Here is a 24,286-nt window from a genome sequence, read left to right as displayed (position 1 = left end):
CAGGACACTGGTACACTGCATCTTAGTCCACAGGAAATGGTAGGTCCGCCCACTTCCTTGACCTTCTCCTCTGTCTATCATATGTAGCAGGCATTGGAGAGCCCTGGATTCAGCCATACCTCCATCACTCATTTTCAGTGCAGTGACTATTGGCTAGTGACATCATCATCTTCCCTGTACAGTGAGTGTCATGACACCATTTTTATAGATGTCTACAAAGAACAGATGCAGGAAGCCTAGAATCCAAGCCCCACAGCCAAAGCAGGCATGCCAAAGGAAGAGGTCAACATTTCTGAGTGTTTTCTGTTGCTGCATCATGGGACTTTTAAGAACCGGGAGCTGGATTTCTATTCCAGCATTCCCAGGGTAGAAAGAGCATGGCAGAAAGGGCAAGAGTCTCAGCTCAGTGGACTGGACTGGTTCGTAAAGCATCAGTTGTGATTTCATCACAGTGACATGCCATTTGTTAATTCATGCCTCCGCTAGAACATTCCCATGAGGCTACATGGCCGATAGTTACTGATATTAACTCATGAGTCCTGCTTTCACAGAAGAAAAAAGTTGTAGGGGCTACCGCACAAGGTTCTTCTTTATAACAGGGCTGCTCAATTGTGTGGAGGCATTGTGCAGACAGAGGGCAAATGCTTTACTACAGAGAACTTGCGTCTCACATTCTTGTTTTCAAAGGAGACAGAAATTCCTACCCAATGATACAACTGGGTCACTCTAGCAGAAGTTACAGTTTTCCTTGTATGGCCACTCTCCACCTGTAAGTATTCATCACTGATTATTCACTGTTGGTTCTTCATTGCTCTGACCACCACAAAAACCAGAAAGAGGCAGAGGGCCATGATAGGCTTACTCAGGCCAGCATGGAGAACAGACATAAGAGAGATGTGAACTCTTAAGTAGTGAAGCCATTCTCTCCTAACAGTGGGTGTCTTGAAATCAGCCTTGATTACATCTTAGGTAGATTGCCAAGTCAGCCTTGGTGGGCTTTTGTGGACTTGTGGATACAATATGCTTTTGCACTTCCTTGCCTAGGCTAGCCTATTGGTGGACTAACAATTCTGTTGTGAACCCCAGGAGACCTGAACGGAATGTTGATAGCAACTTGATAGGATTAATTTGGTTCATTTGAAGCTAACAGAATATGGGGCTCACATTCATGATTGTTTTTCATTTGGTTCTTTTTAGTCTCAGTGATCCACCTTTGTATTTTTTCACAAGAATATTAACGCATAATAGATTTAGAAATTGAAAGAACAAAGCAAAATGAAAATAGGGTTTTTACAGGAAGAGTTCATGAGGTGCTGACTTGTAGCCTGGTGGTTCCTTACTCAGATAACACAGGGATTCCCAAGCTGCTCTTCAGAGCTGTGAGGGTGCTCTAGGAGCTGAATATGGCGGGGTGCCTACCTGGGGTTCTGGGCCTAGCTGATTCTCACAGCAGCCCATTTCAATAAGGAAGGAACTTCTACACCTTCCTTCTGCCACTTAAAGGAGTGCTGGAAATAATGCCAACCACCTCAGAGAACTCACAGGCAGAGAAAGTGCAACAACGCAGAAAACTCATGTGGAGATTATACACAGCAACACAGAGAACTCTCAGGGAGATTGTAGACAACACACAAAGAATTTCCATTGAGACAATACACAACACAGTCAGTTCAAAACAGTGCCTGGCCCAAAGCTACATAAAATTTATGTTTTTGTTACAGGGATATTAAAATTTTGTCATTATTTGTAAAGACTGGCAGCCTTCATAAGTGGTAATTTAAAAAGGGTTTTGTTGTTGTTTTATGAAAGTTATCAGCCAGAAACCTGTGATGTTAGAGTCAGAAGTATACTAAATGACACATATAAAAATAAGAGTGTCTAATGATCCCTAGTATCTATAGTCACCTAATACTAACAATAATCTATGTGCTTTTCCATGCTCCCTACATAATTTACTACAGGTGTTATTTTAAAATCTTGTGTTCATATTTCTTGAGATAGCTTTAAATAATACTATTTGGTAATTTACTATGAATCTATGCTACTGAATGTTTTTTTAATCAGATTTTTAAAAAAGGCTTATTTATTTATTTTATGTATGTACACTGTTGCTCTCTTCAGAAACACCAGAAGAGGGCATCGGATTTCATTATAGATGATTGTGAGACACCATGTGGTTGCTGGGAATTGAACTCAGGACCTCTGGAAGATCAGTCAGTGCTCTTAACCGCTGAGCACTAGCCCCACTGAATGCTTCTTAAGTATCTCATTTAAATGCTGAGTTTAATTCTATTCTGTGGTTATAACACAATCAATTTTTAAAAAATTGCTTTTTTCCCCCACTTTCAGTTTTTCTCGCTTATTATGTAAACAGTTGGACCAAAAGCCTTTGTGGGTAAACTGTTCAATCTTTAAAATTAATTCACAAACTTAAGCTTTCAGTGTAAGGAATTCATGTGGTTTTGTATTTAAAATACTAAATGTGTTGACAAATTATTTTGTTATTACTGCAGCTTTTATAATTATTAAAATTATTATTAAGAAGAATTATGTCCTGCCCAGTAGTAACTGGGACTTTCTTTCTCAGAACTTCCCTATTTCCTTCGTTCTAAGACTTCCTATAATAAAGGTTTAGAGATACATGGTCTTGCAAAAATGCTCAAATAGTTCCCCTGATTCTCACATGAGTGAATCTGCTGAGGCAGAAACCATGGTGTTTCCCAGATCTTCTGGCCTTTTGACCTGCAGAATCCCTCATGTGGTTTACTATATAGGTGGGACATGTCAGTGTGGTTTATATGTAGGTAGGACATGCCAGTGTAGGGTTCCTTCACAGAGCCTGCTTTCTGAGGACTTATGATTGGGATGAAAGGCTAAATGAGGTGTTGTCTGAGACCAATAACCTTGCATCGCTTAGGATGATATCACAGGAAAACAGCAAAGTACCGTTAGGTTCAACTTTCTTACCGGGAGGAAAAACAAGTTTCGAGCATGAAGAATCGACGCCTGGTTATCCGGGACAGAAACGTTTGCATTTGATGTATTGGCAGTGGGAAGGGTTGTCTCCTCAGAGTTGCTCAGGAAAAACTGAAAGAGAAATGGTTTTTTTTTTCAGTGAATTATTAGAGATCGGATGAAACAAGGAGCAGGTGAGAGCAGCATTTATTAATGACTTCCTATGTGCAGTCAGCAAACAATCTAAGTCTCTACTCTTGTCAGTGATGGCAGCTCTCAGCTTCTTGACACTGTGGGGTGTTCCAGTCCATAAGTAAGTAACCATTACAGTCTCCTTCAATACAGAAACTCCTTCAAGCCTGCTGTTGATGAAAACAGAAGCAACTAAATCAAAGGAAGGCTTGCTAAGTCAATGTCATCACATACGGAGATAGTCAACCCTCCTCACAGAATTAGAGATGACAGAACTGACTTCAGTCTTTGCCATCTTGGTTCAAACATTCAATGAGTCAATAAACCGAAAGAAGACAGTTGCCATCTGCCACATTTACCTATAGCCATATTTACCTATAGCCACATTTGTCTACAGCTATATCTGCATATAGGCACACTTGCATACTTTATTTGTGATCCTTTGTCCTCTCAGATGACGGGTAAGAGGCTACAAACTTGAGCTCTTAGAAAGGTAGGCAGAATTAACAATAAGCATTCATATCAGCATCCAGAAGCAAAGGGCCAACACGTTTGAAAGGCAGGACAGTCTCCTTGTCAGCAGCACAGGGAGGCTATCCACAGCCACCACCCTTCTCAGATAGTCCTGAATATATCTGTCCCATCTTTGGTAAGCAGGACAAGGGGAGCTGAGCCTAGAGAAGCCAATGAAGGGGCTGCCTACTACTGGCTGAGAAAACAAAGCAAAGGAAAGCTCTCTTGTACCAGAAGGGCCATGACAGCAATAAGTAAACAAGAATGGTGAAGACAGCAAGCAATATGAGATAAGCTGAATACAGAAGGACATCATGTGTGATTTCATTCATCAGAACATCTGCAACAGGCAAATCCCTAAGGATAGGAAGGCAGATGTGTAGAGGGCAGGGAAGAGAGGACCAGACAGTAGAGATGGCTGGCTTGCTTTTCAAGTGTAATTAATGCCATGGAATTGCACATGGAAAAGTGGTTAAATCAAGTGTTTTATGTAACATTTTATTCAATAACAAATACATTTAAGAAAGATTAATTTAATTTTATGTCTGTTGAGTGGTTCACCTGTGTGTTTATATACATGCATGTCTGATGCATGCAGAAGACAGAAGAGAGTGTTAGATGTTCAGGAAATGGGGTTAAAGATAAATGCGTTGCCATGTGTGTTGGAGAAGTTAAAACTGGATCCTCTGCAAGAGCAGCAAGTCCTCTTAGCCAATGAGCCATCACTCCATCCCTGACAACAAATAGCTTTAAAATAGAAAAAAATCTTTGTTACACACCCAGGAGACATGGAAGGAGTAAGAGCAAGGGAAGCAAATGGGAGAGTGATATAATTATACTTTAATTAAAGATAGAAAAAGAAAAGCCCTCTTTACCTCGTCCTAAAGAGGGAATTCAAGTATCACAGAGATTATACCTGAGAAGCTGACAATGACTTTTTAGCAAATGAAATGTTCTGCCAGAAAACCACTTAAATTTCCTTTAGTGCACACACACACACGTATCACCCTTTAATAGACACAGAGCTACTGTTCTTGTTGATATATGGGCCCATTCCCGGGTCAGCCTCACTGGGCTAATGCAAAGAAGTACACAACTTGGGAAGGAAGGGATCAAGGAGTTGGTTACAGTGTTCCAAAAGGCAGTGCCTTATGTAGGAAGCTAAGTAGGATGGACATTTGGAAGGAGGGCCAGATAGGAAGACACAGACACAATGAAGGGAGCAGGTAACTAGGTTTTGCTTGTACCCCAGTGGAATGTAGCATTTTCTCTGAGGGAGGGAGAGAGAGAGAGGGAGGGAGAGAGGGAGGGAGGGAGGGAGGGAGGGGGGCAAGGAAAAGGGAGCCCATCTCCTGGTGTCCAGTCTATTCTGTTCATTCTTTCCCAAAGAGCCCAGTGTTCCTGGGCACCAGCTGCATAGGAGAGCCAGGAGGCTGGAACTAGGGATTAGTGCACATGGAAGGCTTGTCTCTGTAAATCCCCATGCAACCATAGGCAGGGCCAGTCAAACAAGTCCTTCTGTGATTAATACAAACTCCTGGGACAGTTGTAAAACTACCTAGGTAAAACTGCTGCGGTTTTATACACAATGTCAGCTTTTAAACCACTTTATGGTTTTGCTTTGGTATAACCACAAGAAACCCTATACATGGAAGAGCCAATGGAGGGTCAGTAAACATGGTGCCCATTCAACTTGGGAGGATGGCACACTGCTGGCTTCCCAGCTCTGTGTGGTTTGAGGGGAGAGGTGACAGCTATGCAGCTCCATCCTTATCCTTCCAAAAGTTGCTTAGGATGAGGCACAGGACCCTTCTTCTCGTTCACTGCCTTCCTTCTCCATCAACTTTGCATGTCTTCTGGCACTCTTCCCTTACCTGGCAGTAGGATTGATTCTTCCATGTCAAGAAAGAAGAACACTGCAAGAGTTCTGGTACTGAAGGCAAAATTGTTCTCTCTACATGGATCACAGTCATGGTGGGAAAGTTTGTGTCAAACATGTCTACTTGGTCAATTACTACTAATATTATTACTTGTCTGCTTCTCAATTATTATTATCTTAATTTGAATACATGTAGTTTTCAAATCAAATGTGCCCCAGTTATAATCTTTTATAAAAGAGTAGTTGATAAATCTTGGTTGAGTAAGGTCACACTACATTTTATGAAAAGAAATAGTTTTGTTTTATAGAGTTGTCTACTTATCTCATCATTAATTATCTACTCATACAGTAATGAATATGAAGAATACACTTCCTCCAATGTGTAGGAAAACAAAGAAGACGAAAAGAAGTCATCAAAGAGACATTTTCCAATTCACTCTCATGCTAGTTGCGTCATTCATCACAACTGCCATCTTGGGAAACAACCTGGATTTGTTACTACTGATAAATGAGTAAAGAAAATGCAGCATATGACACAGAGATATTATGTAGTCTTAGGGGATCCTGCTATGCACGACTCTGGAGGACATTATGCTAATTGAATAAAGCCAAGTACAGACAGAAAACTATTACCTGATCTCGCTTGTATGTGGAGTCACAAAAAGTTGATGACACAGAATGGTAGTTACCAAGGGCAAGAAGGTCAGAGAATGCTCAAAGGATAAAAATTACAGTTGTGTAGGATGTGTAAATTTAGAGCTCCAATTCATGGTAGAAGCACAGAGTACTGCATAATTTGAAAACTAGCCAAAAGCTTAGATTTTAGGTCTACACACACACACACACACACACACACACACACACACACACACACACACATGAACGCACCCATACACACACACACACACGCGCGCACACACATGTACTCACTTGCATTCAGTAAGTAGGGAAGGGGATATACACCCTAAACTGCTTACTCACAGTAATTATTTTACTGTCTATATGCACACCAAAATATCATGTTCTACAACTCAAATTTATATAGTAATACGGAAAAAAAGTGTTTTTCTCAGTTGTTTTTGAAAATGGTGTCTCACATAGCCCAGCCTGCCCCTGAACTTACTATATAGCCACAAATGAGTTTGAGCTTCTGATCCTCCTGCCTCCCCATCACACTATCGTGCACATTTATCACTGTGCTTGATTCAGGGGGATTGACTCCAGGGCCTTCTGAGTGCTAGGTAATCACTCTAGCCTGAAACTCATTATTGAGTGTGTGGACATCCTATTCATTGTTGAGTTTCTATAGTTTGTATGTGGTGTTGTTGGCAGTGAAGGTCAGCTTCCCGGAAAAGTGTCGACTCACTGACTCTACCCACACTGGTGAAGTCAGGTGCAGGGTGAGCAGGACCTGCAGTAACATTCTTCTGGTAACTTAATACCACCTTGTGACCATAGAAATGACTCAAAACTTCAGCCATAGCAGCCTGCTGTCCTCTCTAGGCTGTTCCTCTGCCTATCCCTCCATGGTGGACTTTACTTCTGACCTCGATACTTTTGTAGATTGCTGATTTGAGTTCTCTATAGTACGCTCTCCTGGGGAGCAGGACTAATGCATAAATACAGGTTCCAAGCTGAACACAAGGAGCCAATTTTTTGCTTTGTCCTTTTTAAAATTTAATTTAATATTTTACATATTCACTTTACATCCTGCTCACTCCCCCCTCCTTGTCACCCTCTCCCACAATCTTTTCCCCTTCCCCCTCCCATTCTCATCCGATAGGGTGGGACCCACTTGGGTATTCCTCCACCCTGGCTCCTCGAGTCTCTTTGAGGCTAGGCGCTTCCTCTCCCACTGAGGCCAGACAAGGTAGGCCAGCTAGATAAACATATCCCACATATAAGAACAGCTTTTTGGATAGCCCCCTCTCCAAATGTTTGGGACCCACATGAAGACCAAGCTGCACGTCTGCTATATATGGGCCTAGGTCTAGCCTGTGTATATTTTTTGGTTGGTGGTTCAGTCCCAAGGCTTCAGGTTAGTTTACTCTGTTGTTCTTCCTCTGGAGTTCCTATTCCCTTCAGGGCCTTCAATCCTTTCTCTGTACAACCACTTTGGAAATCAATTTGGCAGTTTCTCAGAAAACTTGGAATTGTTCTATATCAAGACCCAGCTACACCACTCCTGGGCATATACCCAGCCTTAAAAACCCCACTTCCTCCTGCCCCCTGACTAATGGTTTACTGCCCGTCCATTGCTTTGTTTTTCTTTTTTTTCTTTTTCTTTCAGGATGAGTTGCTTGTTCCTTTACCCAGCCAGCAGTCTCCCATCTTCCACTGTGAACTCCTGGGAGCCAGAACATGCCTTGGATTCTGAGCAGCAGAGCAATGTTTGAGACATAGTCTTACATATACTCTTACATATACTCTTACATATACTCTTACATATTTATACGCAACTTTTTGTTTTGGAATGAGTGCTTTCTAACTTATGGGGGACTACATTAAATTATTCATTATTAATATCCTGTGTATAATCTGTTACCATAGTCTCACTCTGTGCTTCTACAAAGAAAGAATTGTTTAAGATAGTGCCACATTTTGTCCCCAGCCACTAGGGAAGTCTGAAATATATACCATGCCAAAGTGCCTTTTCATAATTGTCCTGGTTAGTCTTTATGATAACTTGAAACAAACTAGAGTCATCAGACAGAAAGAAGCCTCAATTGAAAGAAATGTCTTCACAAGATGGAGTGAATGGATTGGGCTATAGGCAAGCTTGTACATATTTTATTAATTAGTGACTGATGTGGAGGACTCCAGGCCATGGTTTGTGGTACCATTCCTGGACAGGTATTCTGGATTCTCATGAGGAGCAAGACAGTAAGCAGCACTCCTTCATGGCCTATGAAACTGCTCCTGCCACCATGTTCCTGCTCTATTTACATTCCTGTCCCGACCCCCTGCTTTGATGAACTATGATGTGGAAATGTAAGCAAAATAAACCCTTTATTCCAAGTTGCTTTTGGTCCTGTGTTTCATTGCAGCAATAGTAACCCTAATGAACACAACAGTCATGATGATGATGATGATGATGATGACATTCGGGTACCAATAAGATGCATCCCAGGAACAATGATGCCCAAGGGTTCTTTTGGGGGAAAACACAGAATGATAATATGGGAACCAAATCAATGACCCATACAAAGCAGCTCTTTCCTTAAACAAATGGCAGCAGGAGTTTGAGGCTGGATTCAACAGGCAGCAGGCAATCAGTGTCACAAAGATTTTATAGGCAAGTTTGCAAAACTACAAGACATACAGCTGAAGAGGTAACTCAGCAGTTAAGAGTACTAGCTGTTCTTCCAGAAGACTCAGGTTTGATTCCTAGCACTTGAATGGTAGTTCTGTAGATAACAGCTCTCTGAAACTCCACTACCAAGAGATCCAATACCCTTTTCTGGTCTCTGCAGGGACAAGGCATGAATGTGGTAGATAGATATACACAGAAGCCAAACATCCATATATATACCAAATCAAACCAAACAACCAATGAACAAATCAACTGATCAAATGACCAACTAACCAACTCAACCTCCAAGGCAGGCCACAAATGAAATGACCTGTTCAAAGCAAACCTTGGCCCAGCCCAGAGGCTTACCATGTTGAACACAGCCATGGTTAGTATGATAGCCGTGGTGACGATTGTGAGGGAGATCCGTGGCCATGGGCGGTTGGCGATGATGCCTGATGATTTCAAAAGCCACATGAGAGAGGTGGAGGCCTTTTTGCTGCATTGCTGTGAGGAAAGATGAAGAAGAAACACACTGCTGCTTAGTGTATTCTCTGAAGTGTAAAATGGTGGTGTTTAAAACCACAAGAAACACTAACATTTCTCCAAGATTAAACAAATGGATTCTATCTCTCTCTGAGGACCCATACCAAGTCACAACCTCATTAAAATTATGTTGGCTGTCAAATTAAGAAGAAATTAAGTGTTTATGACAAAGGTTTGGTGTTATTGTGTGTCTTTTCAGATAGACCTGAAATTATGATTTTAGGTAATTTTGGCAGAGGAAAAATTTCAGTTTATTTTGTACTCTGGGGATGTACTAAATGGATCTCTCATCTAAAACAGTTACTATACATTTAGTTGATTTATGGAGAAAACTGGTCAACTTATCTCACATTCCTTTTAATGCTACAGCAGGTAATCATAAGAGCAGATTCAGGATGTAGACTGAGTTTGCTGACTAACAGAATCTACAGATAAGATACTCAATGGTGGATGGCTTCCTATTATGCTGTTGGTGGCTCATTCTTCCACAGAAAAGTTCTCTATAAAACATTTATTTCAAACATTCTTCTCTCTTTCTCTGAGATCCATGGAATTTCACCAGGTGATCCATGTGATCTTGGACTAGGAACCAGGCATTGGTGCCTTGTGGGTAGGTGCCTGGTGGGTAGGTGCCTGGTGTATCTCAGTGAGCATACAACTAAGTCATGACAATGACTTCCTCCCTGAGAGCCACCGATAGTCAATACTCCCTGATCTGTGCTGTGTTGCTAGACCTAGTCATCTGAGGGCCAGTATAGGCAGCTACAGCTGCTTTAAGTCATGGGTCCCAGAAGCCAGCATTCCATATCCTCTTCCTCATCATCTGGCCCCTACATTCTTTCTTTCCACAATGATCCCTATGCCTTATCAATGTTGATATAAATGTCCTGTTTAGGGCCAAGCACTCAGTCACCACTTATTTGCATCACCTTGATCAGCCATTTGCCTTTGCATGAATTCTGAAAAGCAACTGTAGGGAGGAGAATGAAGAGATGGAGAGGGGATTAGAGAGAGTAGGGCTATAGTAATTGGAATAATTTTTAATTTTTAAAGTTATACGTATTTATTTGATGTGTGTCCATACATGGAACCAGAGGTCAGAGGACAACTTGCAAGAGGGAGCTAGTTCCCATAGTTAGAACTTCTGCATCGGACGTGGTGGCCAGCACCTTTACCCACTGAGCCAAATGCCTTTACTTACTAAGCCATCCTCCTGGCCCCCAGTTTCCATGATTTTGACTATTTTGAACACCTTGAATATGTGGAATCTTACATTTGCTCTAGTTTATTTCACTCAAAAATGATTCCCTAAAGCTCACCATGCTGTAGATGTTCCTTCTTTGTCAAGGCAGAGTAAATCCCATTGAAAGTACATAGTATACCTTTTTTTATTGAAGTAGACATGGGGTGCTCCCACCCCATGCTAAATGAGCACAGCTATTGAAGATCCCTTACTACAGAAAGGAATCAGGATTGTTACGGAATGGGAGTAGATGTTCCATCGCCATCTTCCATGGGTCTTGCACTGCTACGTGGTGTTTCAGAGATGCTCTTTCATTCACTTCTGAATGGACAAACCACTGTGGACCTCACCTCAGTGTGGGTAAGAGTATAGAGCACAAAGAGCTCCAGCCAAGAATGAGTCACATGATCACACGAGGATGGTGTACTTTAATATGACAAGCAATATCTGAAGAATTCTCCAGGGAATCTCTAGGAGGCAGATGTCAACCTTTCTAATAGAGACCAGCCCTATGAGAAAGGGCTCTGGAAGCAGAACCCCACTCCCACCCCCACCCCAACCCACCCTGTGGATTGTTGTCTATATGCAGGTGAAGGCAGGCACAAGATAAGACAAGGCCTATGATCCGACAGTGAAAAAGTAAGGCAGGCATAGACTTTTGGAGAGGAGAGAGAGGGAGAAGGAGGAGAAGAATCAAGATGGAGGGGGGAAGGACAACCCAGATCTGTATGCCTTTAAAGGGCCACATGTAGTTATGAATATTTCATAAGGGATGGATTTTTTTTTATTAACTTGAGTATTTCTTATATACATTTCGAGTGTTATTCCCTTTCCCGGTTTCCGGGCAAACATCCCCCTCCCCCCTCCCCTTCCTTATGGGTGTTCCACTCCCAACCCTCCCCCCATTGCCGCCCTCCCCCCTAGACTAGTTCACTGGGGGTTCAGTCTTAGCAGGACCCAGGGCTTCCCCTTCCACTGGTGCTCTTACTAGGATATTCATTGCTACCTATGGGGTCAGAGTCCAGGGTCAGTCCATGTATAGTCTTTAGGTAGTGGCTTAGTCCCTGGAAGCTCTGGTTGCTTGGCATTGTTGTACTTTTGGGGTCTCGAGCCCCTTCAAGCTCTTCCAGTTCTTTCTCTGATTCCTTCAATAGGGGACCTATTCTCAGTTCAGTGGTTTGCTGCTGGCATTCGCCTCTATATTTGCTGTATTCTGGCTGTGTCTCTCAGGAGCGATCTACATCCGGCTCCTGTCAGTCTGCACTTCTTTGCTTCATCCATCTTGTCTAATTGGGTGGCTGTATATGTATGGGCCACATGTGGGGCAGGCTCTGAATGGGTGTTCCTTCAGTCTCTGTTTTAATCTTTGCCTCTCCCTTCCCTGCCAAGGGTATTCTTTTTCCTCATTTAAAGAAGGAGTGAAGCATTCACATTTTGATCATCCGTCTTGAGTTTCGTTTGTTCTAGGGATCTAGGGTAATTCAAGCATTTGGGCTAATAGCCACTTACCAATGAGTGCATACCATGTATGTCTTTCTGTGATTGGGTTAGCTCACTCAGGATGATATTTTCCAGTTCCAACCATTTGCCTAAGAATTTCATAAACTCGTTGTTTTTGATAGCTGAGTAATATTCCATTGTGTAGATGTACCACATTTTCTGTATCCATTCCTCTGTTGAAGGGCATCTGGGTTCTTTCCATTTTCTGGCTATTATAAATAAGGCTGCGATGAACATAGTGGAGCACGTGTCTCTTTTATATGTTGAGGCATCTTTTGGGTATATGCCCAAGAGAGGTATAGCTGGATCCTCAGGCAGTTCAATGTCCAATTTTCTGAGGAACCTCCAGACTGATTTCCAGAATGGTTTTACCAGTCTGCAATCCCACCAACAATGGAGGAGTGTTCCTCTTTCTCCACATCCTCGCCAGCATCTGCTGTCACCTGAGTTTTTGATCTTAGCCAATCGCACTGGTGTGAGGTGAAATCTCAGGGTTATTTTGATTTGCATTTCCCTTATGACTAAAGATGTTGAACATTTCTTTAGGTGTTTCTCAGCCATTCGGCATTCCTCAGCTGTGAATTCTTTGTTTAGCTCTGAACCCCATTTTTTAATAGGGTTATTTGTTTCCCTGCGGTCTAACTTCTTGAGTTCTTTGTATATTTTGGATATAAGGCCTCTATCTGTTGTAGGATTGGTAAAGATCTTTTCCCAATCTGTTGGTTGCCGTTTTGTCCTAACCACAGTGTCCTTTGCCTTACAGAAGCTTTGCAGTTTTATGAGATCCCATTTGTCGATTCTTGATCTTAGAGCATAAGCCATTGGTGTTTTGTTCAGGAAATTTTTTCCAGTGCCCATGTGTTCCAGATGCTTCCCTAGTTTTTCTTCTATTAGTTTGAGTGTGTCTGGTTTGATGTGGAGGTCCTTGATCCACTTGGACTTAAGCTTTGTACAGGGTGATAAGCATGGATCGATCTGCATTCTTCTACATGTTGCCCTCCAGTTGAACCAGCACCATTTGCTGAAAATGCTATCTTTTTTCCATTGGATGGTTTTGGCTCCTTTGTCAAAAATCAAGTGACCATAGGTGTGTGGGTTCATTTCTGGGTCTTCAATTCTATTCCATTGGTCTATCTGTCTGTCTCTGTACCAATACCATGCAGTTTTTATCACTATTGCTCTGTAATACTGCTTGAGTTCAGGGATAGTGATTCCCCCTGAAGTCCTTTTATTGTTGAGGATAGCTTTAGCTATCCTGGGTTTTTTGTTATTCCAGATGAATTTGCAAATTGTTCTGTCTAACTCTTTGAAGAATTGGATTGGTATTTTGATGGGGATTGCATTGAATCTGTAGATTGCTTTTGGTAAAATGGCCATTTTTACTATATTAATCCTGCCAATCCATGAGCATGGGAGATCTTTCCATCTTCTGAGGTCTTCTTCAATTTCTTTCCTCAGTGTCTTGAAGTTCTTATTGTACAGATCTTTTACTTGCTTGGTTAAAGTCACACCGAGGTACTTTATATTATTTGGGTCTATTATGAAGGGTGTCGTTTCCCTAATTTCTTTCTCGGCTTGTTTCTCTTTTGTATAGAGGAAGGCAACTGATTTATTTGAGTTAATTTTATACCCAGCCACTTTGCTGAAGTTGTTTATCAGCTTTAGTAGTTCTCTGGTGGAACTTTTGGGATCACTTAAATATACTATCATGTCATCTGCAAATAGTGATATTTTGACCTCTTCTTTTCCGATCTCTATCCCTTTGATCTCCTTTTGTTGTCTGATTGCTCTGGCTAGAACTTCAAGAACTATATTGAATAAGTAGGGAGAGAGTGGGCAGCCTTGTCTAGTCCCTGATTTTATTGGGATTGCTTCAAGTTTCTCTCCATTTAGTTTAATGTTAGCAACTGGTTTGCTGTATATGGCTTTTAGTATGTTTAGGTATGGGCCTTGAATTCCTATTCTTTCCAGGACTTTTATCATGAAGGGGTGTTGAATTTTGTCAAATGCTTTCTCAGCATCTAATGAAATGATCATGTGGTTCTGTTCTTTCAGTTTGTTTATATAATGGATCACGTTGATGGTTTTCCGTATATTAAACCATCCCTGCATGCCTGGGATGAAGCCTACTTGATCATGGTGGATGATTGTTTTGATGTGCTCTTGAATTCGGTTTGCCAGAATTTTATTGAGTATTTTTGCGTCGATATTCATAAGGGAAATTGGTCTGAAGTTCTCTTTCTTTGTTGTGTCTTTGTGTGGTTTAGGTATAAGAGTAATTGTGGCTTCGTAGAAGGAATTCGGTAGGGCTCCATCTGTTTCAATTTTGTGGAATAGTTTGGATAATATTGGTATGAGGTCTTCTATGAAGGTTTGATAGAATTCTGCACTAAACCCGTCTGGACCTGGGCTCTTTTTGGTTGGGAGACCTTTAATGACTGCTTCTATTTCCTTAGGAGTTATGGGGTTGTTTAACTGGTTTATCTGTTCCTGATTTAACTTCGATACCTGGTATCTGTCTAGGAAATTGTCCATTTCCTGAAGATTTTCAAATTTTGTTGAATATAGGTTTTTATAGTAAGATCTGATGATTTTTTGAATTTCCTCCGAATCTGTAGTTATGTCTCCCTTTTCATTTCTGATTTTGTTAATTTGGACACACTCTCTGTGTCCTCTCGTTAGTCTGGCTAAGGGTTTATCTATCTTGTTGATTTTCTCAAAGAACCAACTTTTGGTTCTGTTGATTCTTTCTATGGTCCTTTTTGTTTCTACTTGGTTGATTTCAGCTCTGAGTTTGATTATTTCCTGCCTTCTACTCCTCCTGGGTGTATTTGCTTCTTTTTGTTCTAGAGCTTTTAGGTGTGCTGTCAAGCTGCTGACATATGCTCTTTCCTGTTTCTTTCTGCAGGCACTCAGCGCTATGAGTTTTCCTCTTAGCACAGCTTTCATTGTGTCCCATAAGTTTGAGTATGTTGTATCTTCATTTTCATTAAATTCTAAAAAGTTTTTAATTTCTTTCTTTATTTCTTCCTTGACCAGGTTATCATTGAGTAGAGCATTGTTCAATTTCCACGTATATGTGGGCATTCTTCCCTTATTGTTATTGAAGACCAGTTTTAGGCCGTGGTGGTCCGATAGCACGCATGGGATTATTTCTATCTTTCTGTACCTGTTGAGGCCCGTTTTTTGACCAATTATATGGTCAATTTTGGAGAAAGTACCATGAGGAGCTGAGAAGAAGGTATATCCTTTTGCTTTAGGATAGAATGTTCTATAAATATCCGTTAAGTCCATTTGGCTCATGACTTCTCTTAGTCTGTCTACATCACTGTTTAATTTCTGTTTCCATGATCTGTCCATTGATGAGAGTGGGGTGTTGAAATCTCCCACTATTATTGTGTGAGGTGCAATGTGTGTTTTGAGCTTTAGTAAGGTTTCTTTTACATATGTAGGTGCCCTTGTATTTGGGGCATAGATATTTAGGATTGAGAGTTCATCTTGGTTGATTTTTCCTTTGATGAATATGAAGTGTCCTTCCTTATCTTTTTTGATGACTTTTAGTTGGAAATTGATTTTATTTGATATTAGAATGGCTACTCCAGCTTGCTTCTTCTGACCATTTGCTTGGAAAGTTGTTTTCCAGCCTTTCACTCTGAGGTAGTGTCTGTCTTTGTCTCTGAGGTGTGTTTCCTGTAGGCAGCAGAAAGCAGGGTCCTCGTTGCGTATCCAGTTTGTTAATCTATGTCTTTTTATTGGTGAGTTGAGGCCATTGATATTGAGAGATATTAAGGAATAGTGATTATTGCTTCCCGTTATATTCATATTTGATGTGAGGTTATGTTTGTGTGCTTTCATTCTCTTTGTTTTGTTGCCAAGACGATTAGTTTCTTGCTTCTTCTAGGGTATAGCTTGCCTCCTTATGTTGGGCTTTACCATTTATTATCCTTTGTAGTGCTGGATTTGTAGAAAGATATTGTGTAAATTTGGTTTTGTCATGGAATATCTTGGTTTCTCCATCAATGTTAATTGAGAGTTTTGCTGGATACAGTAACCTGGGCTGGCATTTGTGTTCTCGTAGGGTCTGTATGACATCAGTCCAGGATCTTCTGGCCTTCATAGTTTCTGGCGAGAAGTCTGGTGTGATTCTGATAGGTCTGCCTTTATATGTTAATTGACCTTTTTCCCTTACTGCTTTTAATATTCTTTCTTTATTTTGTGCGTTTGGTGTTTTGACAATTATGTGACGGGAGGTGTTTCTTTTCTGGTCCAATCTATTTGGAGTTCTGTAGGCTTCTTGTATGTCTATGGGTATCTCTTTTTTTAGGTTAGGGAAGTTTTCTTCTATGATTTTGTTGAAGATAGTTACTGGTCCTTTGAGCTGGGAGTCTTCACTCTCTTCTATACCTATTATCCTTAGGTTTGATCTTCTCATTGAGTCCTGGATTTCCTGTATGTTTTGGATGAGTAGCTTTTTCCGCTTTACATTATCTTTGACAGTTGAGTCAATGATTTCTATGGAATCTTCTGCTCCTGAGATTCTCTCTTCCATCTCTTGTATTCTGTTGGTGAAGCTTGTATCTACAGCTCCTTGTCTCTTTTTTTGGTTTTCTATATCCAGGGTTGTTTCCATGTGTTCTTTCTTGATTGCTTCTATTTCCATTTTTAATTCCTTCAACTGTTTGATTGTGTTTTCCTGGAATTCTTTCAGGGATTTTTGCGATTCCTCTCTGTAGGCTTCTACTTGTTTATTAATGTTTTCCTGTGTTTCCCTAAGTGTGTTCATGTCTTTCTTGAAGTCCTCCAGCATCATGATCAAAAATGATTTTGGAACTAGATCTTGCTTTTCTGGTGTGTTTGGATATTCCATATTTGTTTTGGTGGGAGAATTGGGCTCCGATGATGGCATGTAGTCTTGGTTTCTGTTGCTTGGTTTCCTGCGCTTGCCTCTCGCCATCAGATTATCTCTAGTGTTACTTTGTTCTGCTATGTCTGACAGTGGCTAGACTGTCCTATAAGCCTGTGTGTCAAGAGTGCTGTAGACCTGTTTTCCTCTCTTTCAGTCAGTTATGGGGACAGAGTGTTCTGCTTTCGGGCGTGTAGTTTTTCCTCTCTACAGGTCTTCAGCTGTTCCTGTGGGCCTGTGTCTTGAGCTCACCAGGCAGCTTTCTTGCAGCAGAAAATTTGGTCTTACCTGTGGTCCCGAGGCTCAGGTTCGCTCGTGGGGTGTTGCCCAGGGGCTCTCTGCAGCGGTAGCAACCAGGAAGACCTGTGCCGCCCCTTCCGGGAGCTTCAGTGCACCAGGGTTCCAGATGGTCTTTGGCTTTTTCCTCTGGCGTCCGAGATATGTGTGCAGGGAGCAGTCTCTTCTGGTTTCCCAGGCTTGTCTGCCTCTCTGAAGTTTTAGCTCTCCCTCCCACGGGATTTGGGTGCAGAGAACTGTTTATCCGGTCTGTTTCTTTCAGGTTCTGGCGGTGTCTCAGGCTGGTGTCCTGCCGCTCCTGGGCCCTCCCCCACGGGAGCCCAGAGGCCTTATACAGTTTCCTCTTGGGCCAGGGATGTGGGCAGGGGTGAGCAGTGTTGGTGGTCTCTTCCGCTCTGCAGCCTCAGGAGTGCCCACCTGACCAGGCGGTTGGGTCTCTCTCTCACCGGGTCTGGGAGCAGAGAGCTGCTGCGGGCCGGGATCCGCGGGTGTGGGACTTCCGGTGGGATGGATTTTTATAGGACAATTTGTCTTATCTAGGTAGGCAGTTTATTTTAATATGAATTGGTTCAGAATTTATTGTGTGGACATTTTGTGGGGTAAGGATTTACTGATATAAATGTGATGGATAAATTACAAGCTTATTGAGTTTTGATTTTAATGGGTTACTGGGAGTTGTGACTATAACCACAGAGGGTGGATGCTGGGACTGTGAGCAGAGTTCACAGCAGAGAGTCCCAAGAGGGAGGTGGCTGCTGGAGCCAGGGAGTAGCTGATGGTGACAATGTGGGGCTAGCCATGGTGATGAGATCACTGCAGGGCCCAGAGAGTAGTGGGCAGCAGCATGGGATGGACATTAGAAACTTAGCAAGTTGGGTTGAAACACTTTGCTGATTAAGATGAAAATACCCTGCAGATGCTGTGTGGCCCACGAGAGCTGACACTAGTGAGGGTTGGTAGATTCTATTTTTAATATTTATTGCCACCCCCACATGCTTATATAGTGGTAGACCTGGTGTAACATAATTAAAACTCAATGTGAGATAACCCCCAATAGCATTGGCAAACATCACTTACATTTTTTTAACCTATTCCTTATGTTCATTTTGAACTACTCCTAAATTACCATCGACATAAACCCTGGAATACGTTGAATGTTAACACGACAATCAAATATGGCTGCTGCTGAGTGAGCAGCTGGTAAAGGATAAGCAGCCAGGCAGCACCTTCCATGCATCCCCACAGCTGTGAGACTTTCAGAAAGTTAGTTATACTTTCTTGCTCAGTTTATTCACATACCTCCTTGGCCTTTTTTGGGATTTAAACACAACACTCCTAATAAGAACTCACAAGTGTTGACTTTCCTCATTATTTCAACCAAGAAAAATAGGTATTTCTCAACAGCATCTCTGTGACTTGGAATCTATTTCATGTTTCTTCAGACAACATCAGTAATCAACCCCTTCTATCCCCTTTTACTCTTTACAATGGTTTCCCCACCCACAGTCCCTAACATGAAAGGTGAAGAATGTTAGTCTGCAACACAGTAGCCCTTTAATGTAGGTGAGGACCCATGCTTTGGGCTCACTCCTTGGGTAGATTTTCCTAAGAAGATGGTGCAGAGTTTGAGTCAATGGTAGTTGACTCCAGATGCTGTATTTATGGCTGGTGTAGGAGCCACATTTGACTGGACTCTACAAGATTTCCTCCTACCAGCACACTGGAAGGGATCCAGTTCTGTATGTCATGTGCTAATCAAAACAACAGAGCTTTAACAGTGGTTGGTAAGGCTTTGAATCTGTTATCCAATATGGTGGCCCTTAACACTTGGAACATATAACACTTGGTCATGGGTGAAAGGAAGTATATCATTACTGTGTAATAAATACTACATCTAGTGGTGTTCATGATACAGAACATAGTCAGATCTGCGTTGTGTAGATGCAGGAATGAAGCACAAAGATACAGATTCAATAAATATTCTTATATAGCTTAGACTCTGTCAGACAATAATACTTAGTTGGGCTCTGGCCCATTAAAACATTAATTATGGGTTTGTAGTCTCTGGAGTAGGGTTATTTTTTCCAGAGATAAAAATGCTTCTAGTTAATGCTTTTCTCTATATATCAGGAAGGATAAATGCCCACGATACTGAAGATTTAGAACAGAAAACATGTCTTTAGCACTTCAAGGGCAATGTGTCTCCATCTCAGTTTCTACATCATGATTGAGGAGGTAGGGTTTTATCTAGTTACTACACAGACATCTTTGAAATTATAAAACTAAAACAAGTTCTTCTGCAGTTTCAGAAGTTGTGATAATTTATTTTAAACATGCCATCTAATAACAGTATATTATGTCCCGCCTCAAAGCTGCTGTTCACTGAAGTAGATGTGGACATACCCACAGGAAAGTCATCGGAATCTGTACTGAAGAATGAAGTGACATAAAGAACTTGGAGAGACTCACGTTGTCTCTTCAGGGCTTTCGTGTACATGGGTCAAGGACTACAGCTTCAGGATGGACATGGCTTCATTCCTTTTCCTACACAGTCTTCCCTGGACCCTGAACACTGTCCTTTGAGACAACTTATAAACACATCAAGCTAAATGCTCTTTTTCTACGGTCAGGACAGCAGGCATCTCTGTTTCTTCTCCACATTGCCAACCAGGGGCAGAATTAAAGACAAACAGTGATAGTGGGTCCCTGGCGCTTGTGCTGAGGAAAAGGAAGCAGAAGGGCTGGGTGGGCACAGAGAAAACAGTGATGGCAATGAGAAGAACCAAAGATCAGGACTTTTCAATGAAAGGAAAACGATCAAAAGCCGATGAAAAGTCCAGGCATAGTGATATGTGCTGCAATCCCAGCACTCCAGAGGAGGAGGCAGGGAGATCAGTAGTTCAAGGTCATCCTTGGTTACAAAGTAAGTTTGAGGTCAGCCTGGGCTAACAAAGATCCTGCCTCACAGAGAAATGGGACAAAAATGCCACACAAAGACCCATGACTTTGCATTTTAACTTATTATAAAAAGGACCAACACTGACTCTATTTGCAGTTCTCTACATGGTTCAAAAATATTCAGATCTTGGTACTTCAGTAATATCCCTGGGAGAAAAAGAGACTTATCAAAATCCTGCTTATTCTCATTCAACATTATAAATGATAGCATTTCAAGTTGTTCGTTGACCTGTTCTCAGAAGGTGCTACTTAACTGAAGAGGAGATGGTGCCTGGGCCCAAGGTGATGTAGTCCTTGATAAACAGTTAAAACTGTTAGCATTATTTCAGCAAATCTGCTTCCCATCACTGGGTCCTGGTGCCCAAGGATTGGCTCTTACACTGAGATAGGACCACATTCAGCACCAAAAAGCAGGTTTGGTACTAACTATATTGAGAGATTTAAAGAAAGAAAGAACATGTTATTGTGTGAGCTTTGAGCTTCAGTAAAGTCTTCTGAGAGGCTCTGCCAGATCCTGACCAATACAGGATGCTCAAAGCCTAATATCAGACTGATCACAGGGGAAGGACTGAAGGAGATGATGGGGCCTTATCTGGCATCAATGGGAGCAGAAGCCCTTGGTCCTGTGGAGGCTTGATGCCCCAGTTTAGAGGAATGCTAGGGCAGTGAGGCAGGAGTCGGGGTGGGTGGGAGTAGGAGCATCCTCATAGAAACAGGATAAGCAGGGATGGGATAGGGGGCTTATAGGTGGGGAATCGGGAAAGGGGATAAGATTTGAAATGTAAATAAATAAAATATCCAATTAAAAAAGAAAAGAAAGTACATAGACTTCCAGAAAATCCTTACCCCAGGGGTTTGCTGGGGCCCAGGAGATGTGTGGTGTAGTGGAAAGCTGTATGGTGAACACTTAAGTTCTTGATCCTAAACAGACAGACCACTCGCCAGAGAGTTAGCGCTAACACAGTGCACTTGGATTTCAAAAAGCCAAAAAGATAACTCTAGCACAAAACATTGCTTTCACTGAGGCTCTGGACTTGACTCAGCTCATAAAGCACCAGCTTCACAAACGTGAGAATCTGAGCTCAGATCCTCAGATCCATGCAGAACCCAGTGTGGTAGAACATATCTGCACTCCCGTTGCTCTAATGTTGAGGTGGGGGACAGAAATATCAGAATCTCTGGAAACAGGGCTAGCTAGCTTTGCATATGCAGCACTACAAAACAAGAGACCCAGTCTCAAATATGGTGGAAGGTGAGGACCAGCAACCTGAGGTTATCTTCTGGCTTCCGTGTGTGTGTGTGTGTGTGTGTGTGTATGTGTGTGTGTGTGTGTTTTTAGACACACACAGAGAAAGTGAGAGCAGAGGTAGGAAAGGAGGGGTGAATGGATGGAGGGGTTGAGGGAGAAGGAGAGGGAAAGAGAAAGAGAGTTCTCAGTACTATACAAGCCAGGAGAATGTGGAACTGTTAGGAAAAAATAAAAAAATGATGATAAATGATCACAATGAAGAAAGATGCTTTTGTAGAATAAAAAGGCTATTATGCAACATTCACATGGAAAGGGTATTTCTTACTAAGAAAACAGTTCTGGGGGAGGTAACGCCCAGAGGCAATAGTTAGACAAATCATTAAGCAAGACATGCATAATCTGAGAATATTAAACACACAAAGATTAAGCAATACTAGCCTGGAAGATAAGAGGCATCATGAGATTAGAGCATGAGGTCTGCATGCTTCATGACATGGTGTTAAGAGCATCCAAGCATGTGTACAGCACAAGGGTTAAAGGAAAACCAAAGCCCAAATAAATATCCAGGCTGGAGTGCATCATGTCTAAGTTACCAAAGAGAAGATAGTCCAATTGTGGGGGGAAAAAGACAGAAAAGAGGAAAAATGAATAAAGGAGGCAGAAATGAAACATGGGGAACTAGTTTAAAACTATCAATTCCACAATCGTAATATGCACGTAGGCTGCTTGTCAGGTCAAGGAAGGAGATTTTTGGGTCAGAGAAGACAGCATGTGGCCACATGTTATTTACCAGACTTATTACCAAATGATTACTAATTTTCCAAAGGGACAAAGAGAAGCGGAGAGCAAGATGGGAAAAGGGTCACCAGTAAGCCAGCCCAAGAGGGCTGCAAGTGCTGTGTTGTCATTAGAGAAGGCAGACATCAATGGGCATGCTCTCCTGAAGGCAGAGGGCTTTGTGTTAGCTGGTGTGTGACCTACTTTTTCCTCTCCTAGGATGAACTCTGCACTTGCGCTTCATCATTGTCCTACAGGAAGTAGCTGGCTGGGTGGCATCATGCCATTTCTATTGCTCAAGGCATGTGGTAACAACTAGGAAATGTCTTTTGACATTTTCTAAGATAAGCTTTGTTTGGTGTGTTATGTGTGCATGTGTGTGTGTGTGTGTGTGTGTGTGTGTGTGTGTGTGTGTGTGCGTGTGCGCACACGATATATCTGGTCAGAGTAACTGTTTTGAACCATAGAGAGGTAAGTTTCTCCCACACAGCTCAGAAATTCTCTGGCAATACCTGTGCTCATTATTAACATTGCCACAGCTGCAATTATTCCATTACTGGCTCTGAGCATCTTTGAGGGGACGGAGAGACTTTACGGAGCTGAGGAGGGGGAAGTAGACATGCCTGTGTTTAGGCAGCAACTACTTACAAAACTTGTTCCTGTGGTTTGCATATGCTCAGCCCAGGGCGTGGCCCTGTTGGAATAGGTGTGGCTTTGTTGGAGTAGGTGTGTCACTATGGGTGTCGGCTATAAGACCCTCATCCTGGCTGCCTGGAAGCCAGTATTCTGCTAACAGCCCACAGATGAAGATGTAGAACTCTTGGCTCCTCCTGCACCATGTCTGCCTAGACTCTGACATGTTCCTGCCTTGATGATAATGGACTGAACCTCTGAACCTGTAAGCCAGCCCGAACTAAATGCTGTCCTTAGAAGGCTTGCCTTGGTCATTGTGTTTGTTCACAATGACCCTAACTAACACAATGTAGATGTCAACATTATACTGGTTCAAGTGGGAAGCTGACGGGACATTAGTGTTATACTGGGTGTAATGGGAGGTCAACTGGATATTGAGAAGCCATTCCTGTCTTAAGGGACTTACTCTATGTCTGGGGAAACAAGATAAAAAGGTCAAATGCATGTATAAAATTGAAGCTCAACTATGGCACAGGTCACAAATCCCATGATGCTCATCACAGAACTGGTAGAGATTCCAAGATCTCTGGTAGTGGGACTCGCTGCTGAGCCCACTTTCATGGGCAAAAAATTGGAAGTGAATGTGGTGGGGAAGGTGCGAGGAAGATCTCCTGGGGCAGACAGTGGTGGGATACAGGTGGGAATGAAGGCCAGGGAGGAGCTGTTTAATGGATCCTCGTAAAAGCACAAAATTCCCAACAAGGCTCAGAACAAGTTACTGAATAAACCTCACATTTAAGGGTCATCAGTTAGGAGCTAGGAGCTCTGTGTCATAGAGACTGTAGTGCTTGCACATTGCATGCTTTCCTACCTTGTATCAGGCCAGCTGTGAAATGCCAACCACTGTGACTTCCGTGTGCTGCATATTCTGTGCAGAAGACTATGACAGGGACAAAGCTTGATTTGTGTGTGTGTGTGTGTGTGTGTGTGTGTGTGTGTGTGTGTGTGATATCATTGGCCAAATTTTCAGCATTTGAACTTTTATTTCTGTGACCAAATAATTAAAAACAACTTAAGAGAGGGTTCATTTCAAATCACTGATTCTGAGATGTAGTCTCTCATGTCAGAGAGGCAAACCAGGAATCTGAGAAAGGGGAAAACATTTAGCTTCTTGTTCAGTCTGGTTCATGTTGTTCATGTGATGTGTGATGTGTTCATCCACATTCAAGATGGCTTCTCTCTCTTGTGTTAAACAGACCTGGAAATGCCATCATTGCAGAGGTATGCCTCCTCAGTGCCTACATGTTTCTTATTCCAATAGAGTTGAAAATTGACAGTGAATCTAACCA

The 24,286-nt window shown here is 42.0% G+C and overlaps 1 protein-coding gene across 3 annotated transcripts in view; it reads right to left on the bottom strand.

Moving 5' to 3' along the window:
• The window catches only part of Adcy2 (adenylate cyclase 2), a 446,582-nt gene that overhangs the window by 62,767 nt on the left and 359,529 nt on the right, over nt 1–24,286 (bottom strand). For all 3 annotated transcript variants that reach the window (XR_015642825.1, NM_031007.3, XM_087593668.1), the window contains 2 exon segments: nt 9,201–9,338; nt 2,968–3,087 (listed from right to left, as the gene is read on the bottom strand). Coding sequence is in view for 2 of the 3 variants with exons in the window: in NM_031007.3 (NP_112269.2) it covers nt 2,968–3,087; nt 9,201–9,338 (258 nt within the window). In the remaining variant the exon portion in view is untranslated.

Source organism: Rattus norvegicus, chromosome 1 (assembly GCF_021556685.1).
Source record: "Rattus norvegicus strain SHRSP/BbbUtx chromosome 1, alternate assembly SHRSP_T2T, whole genome shotgun sequence".
Taxonomy (NCBI): Eukaryota; Metazoa; Chordata; class Mammalia; order Rodentia; family Muridae; genus Rattus; species Rattus norvegicus.
The sequence above is the reverse complement of the archived record's forward strand: the minus strand, read 5'-3'. Positions and strand labels throughout refer to the sequence as shown.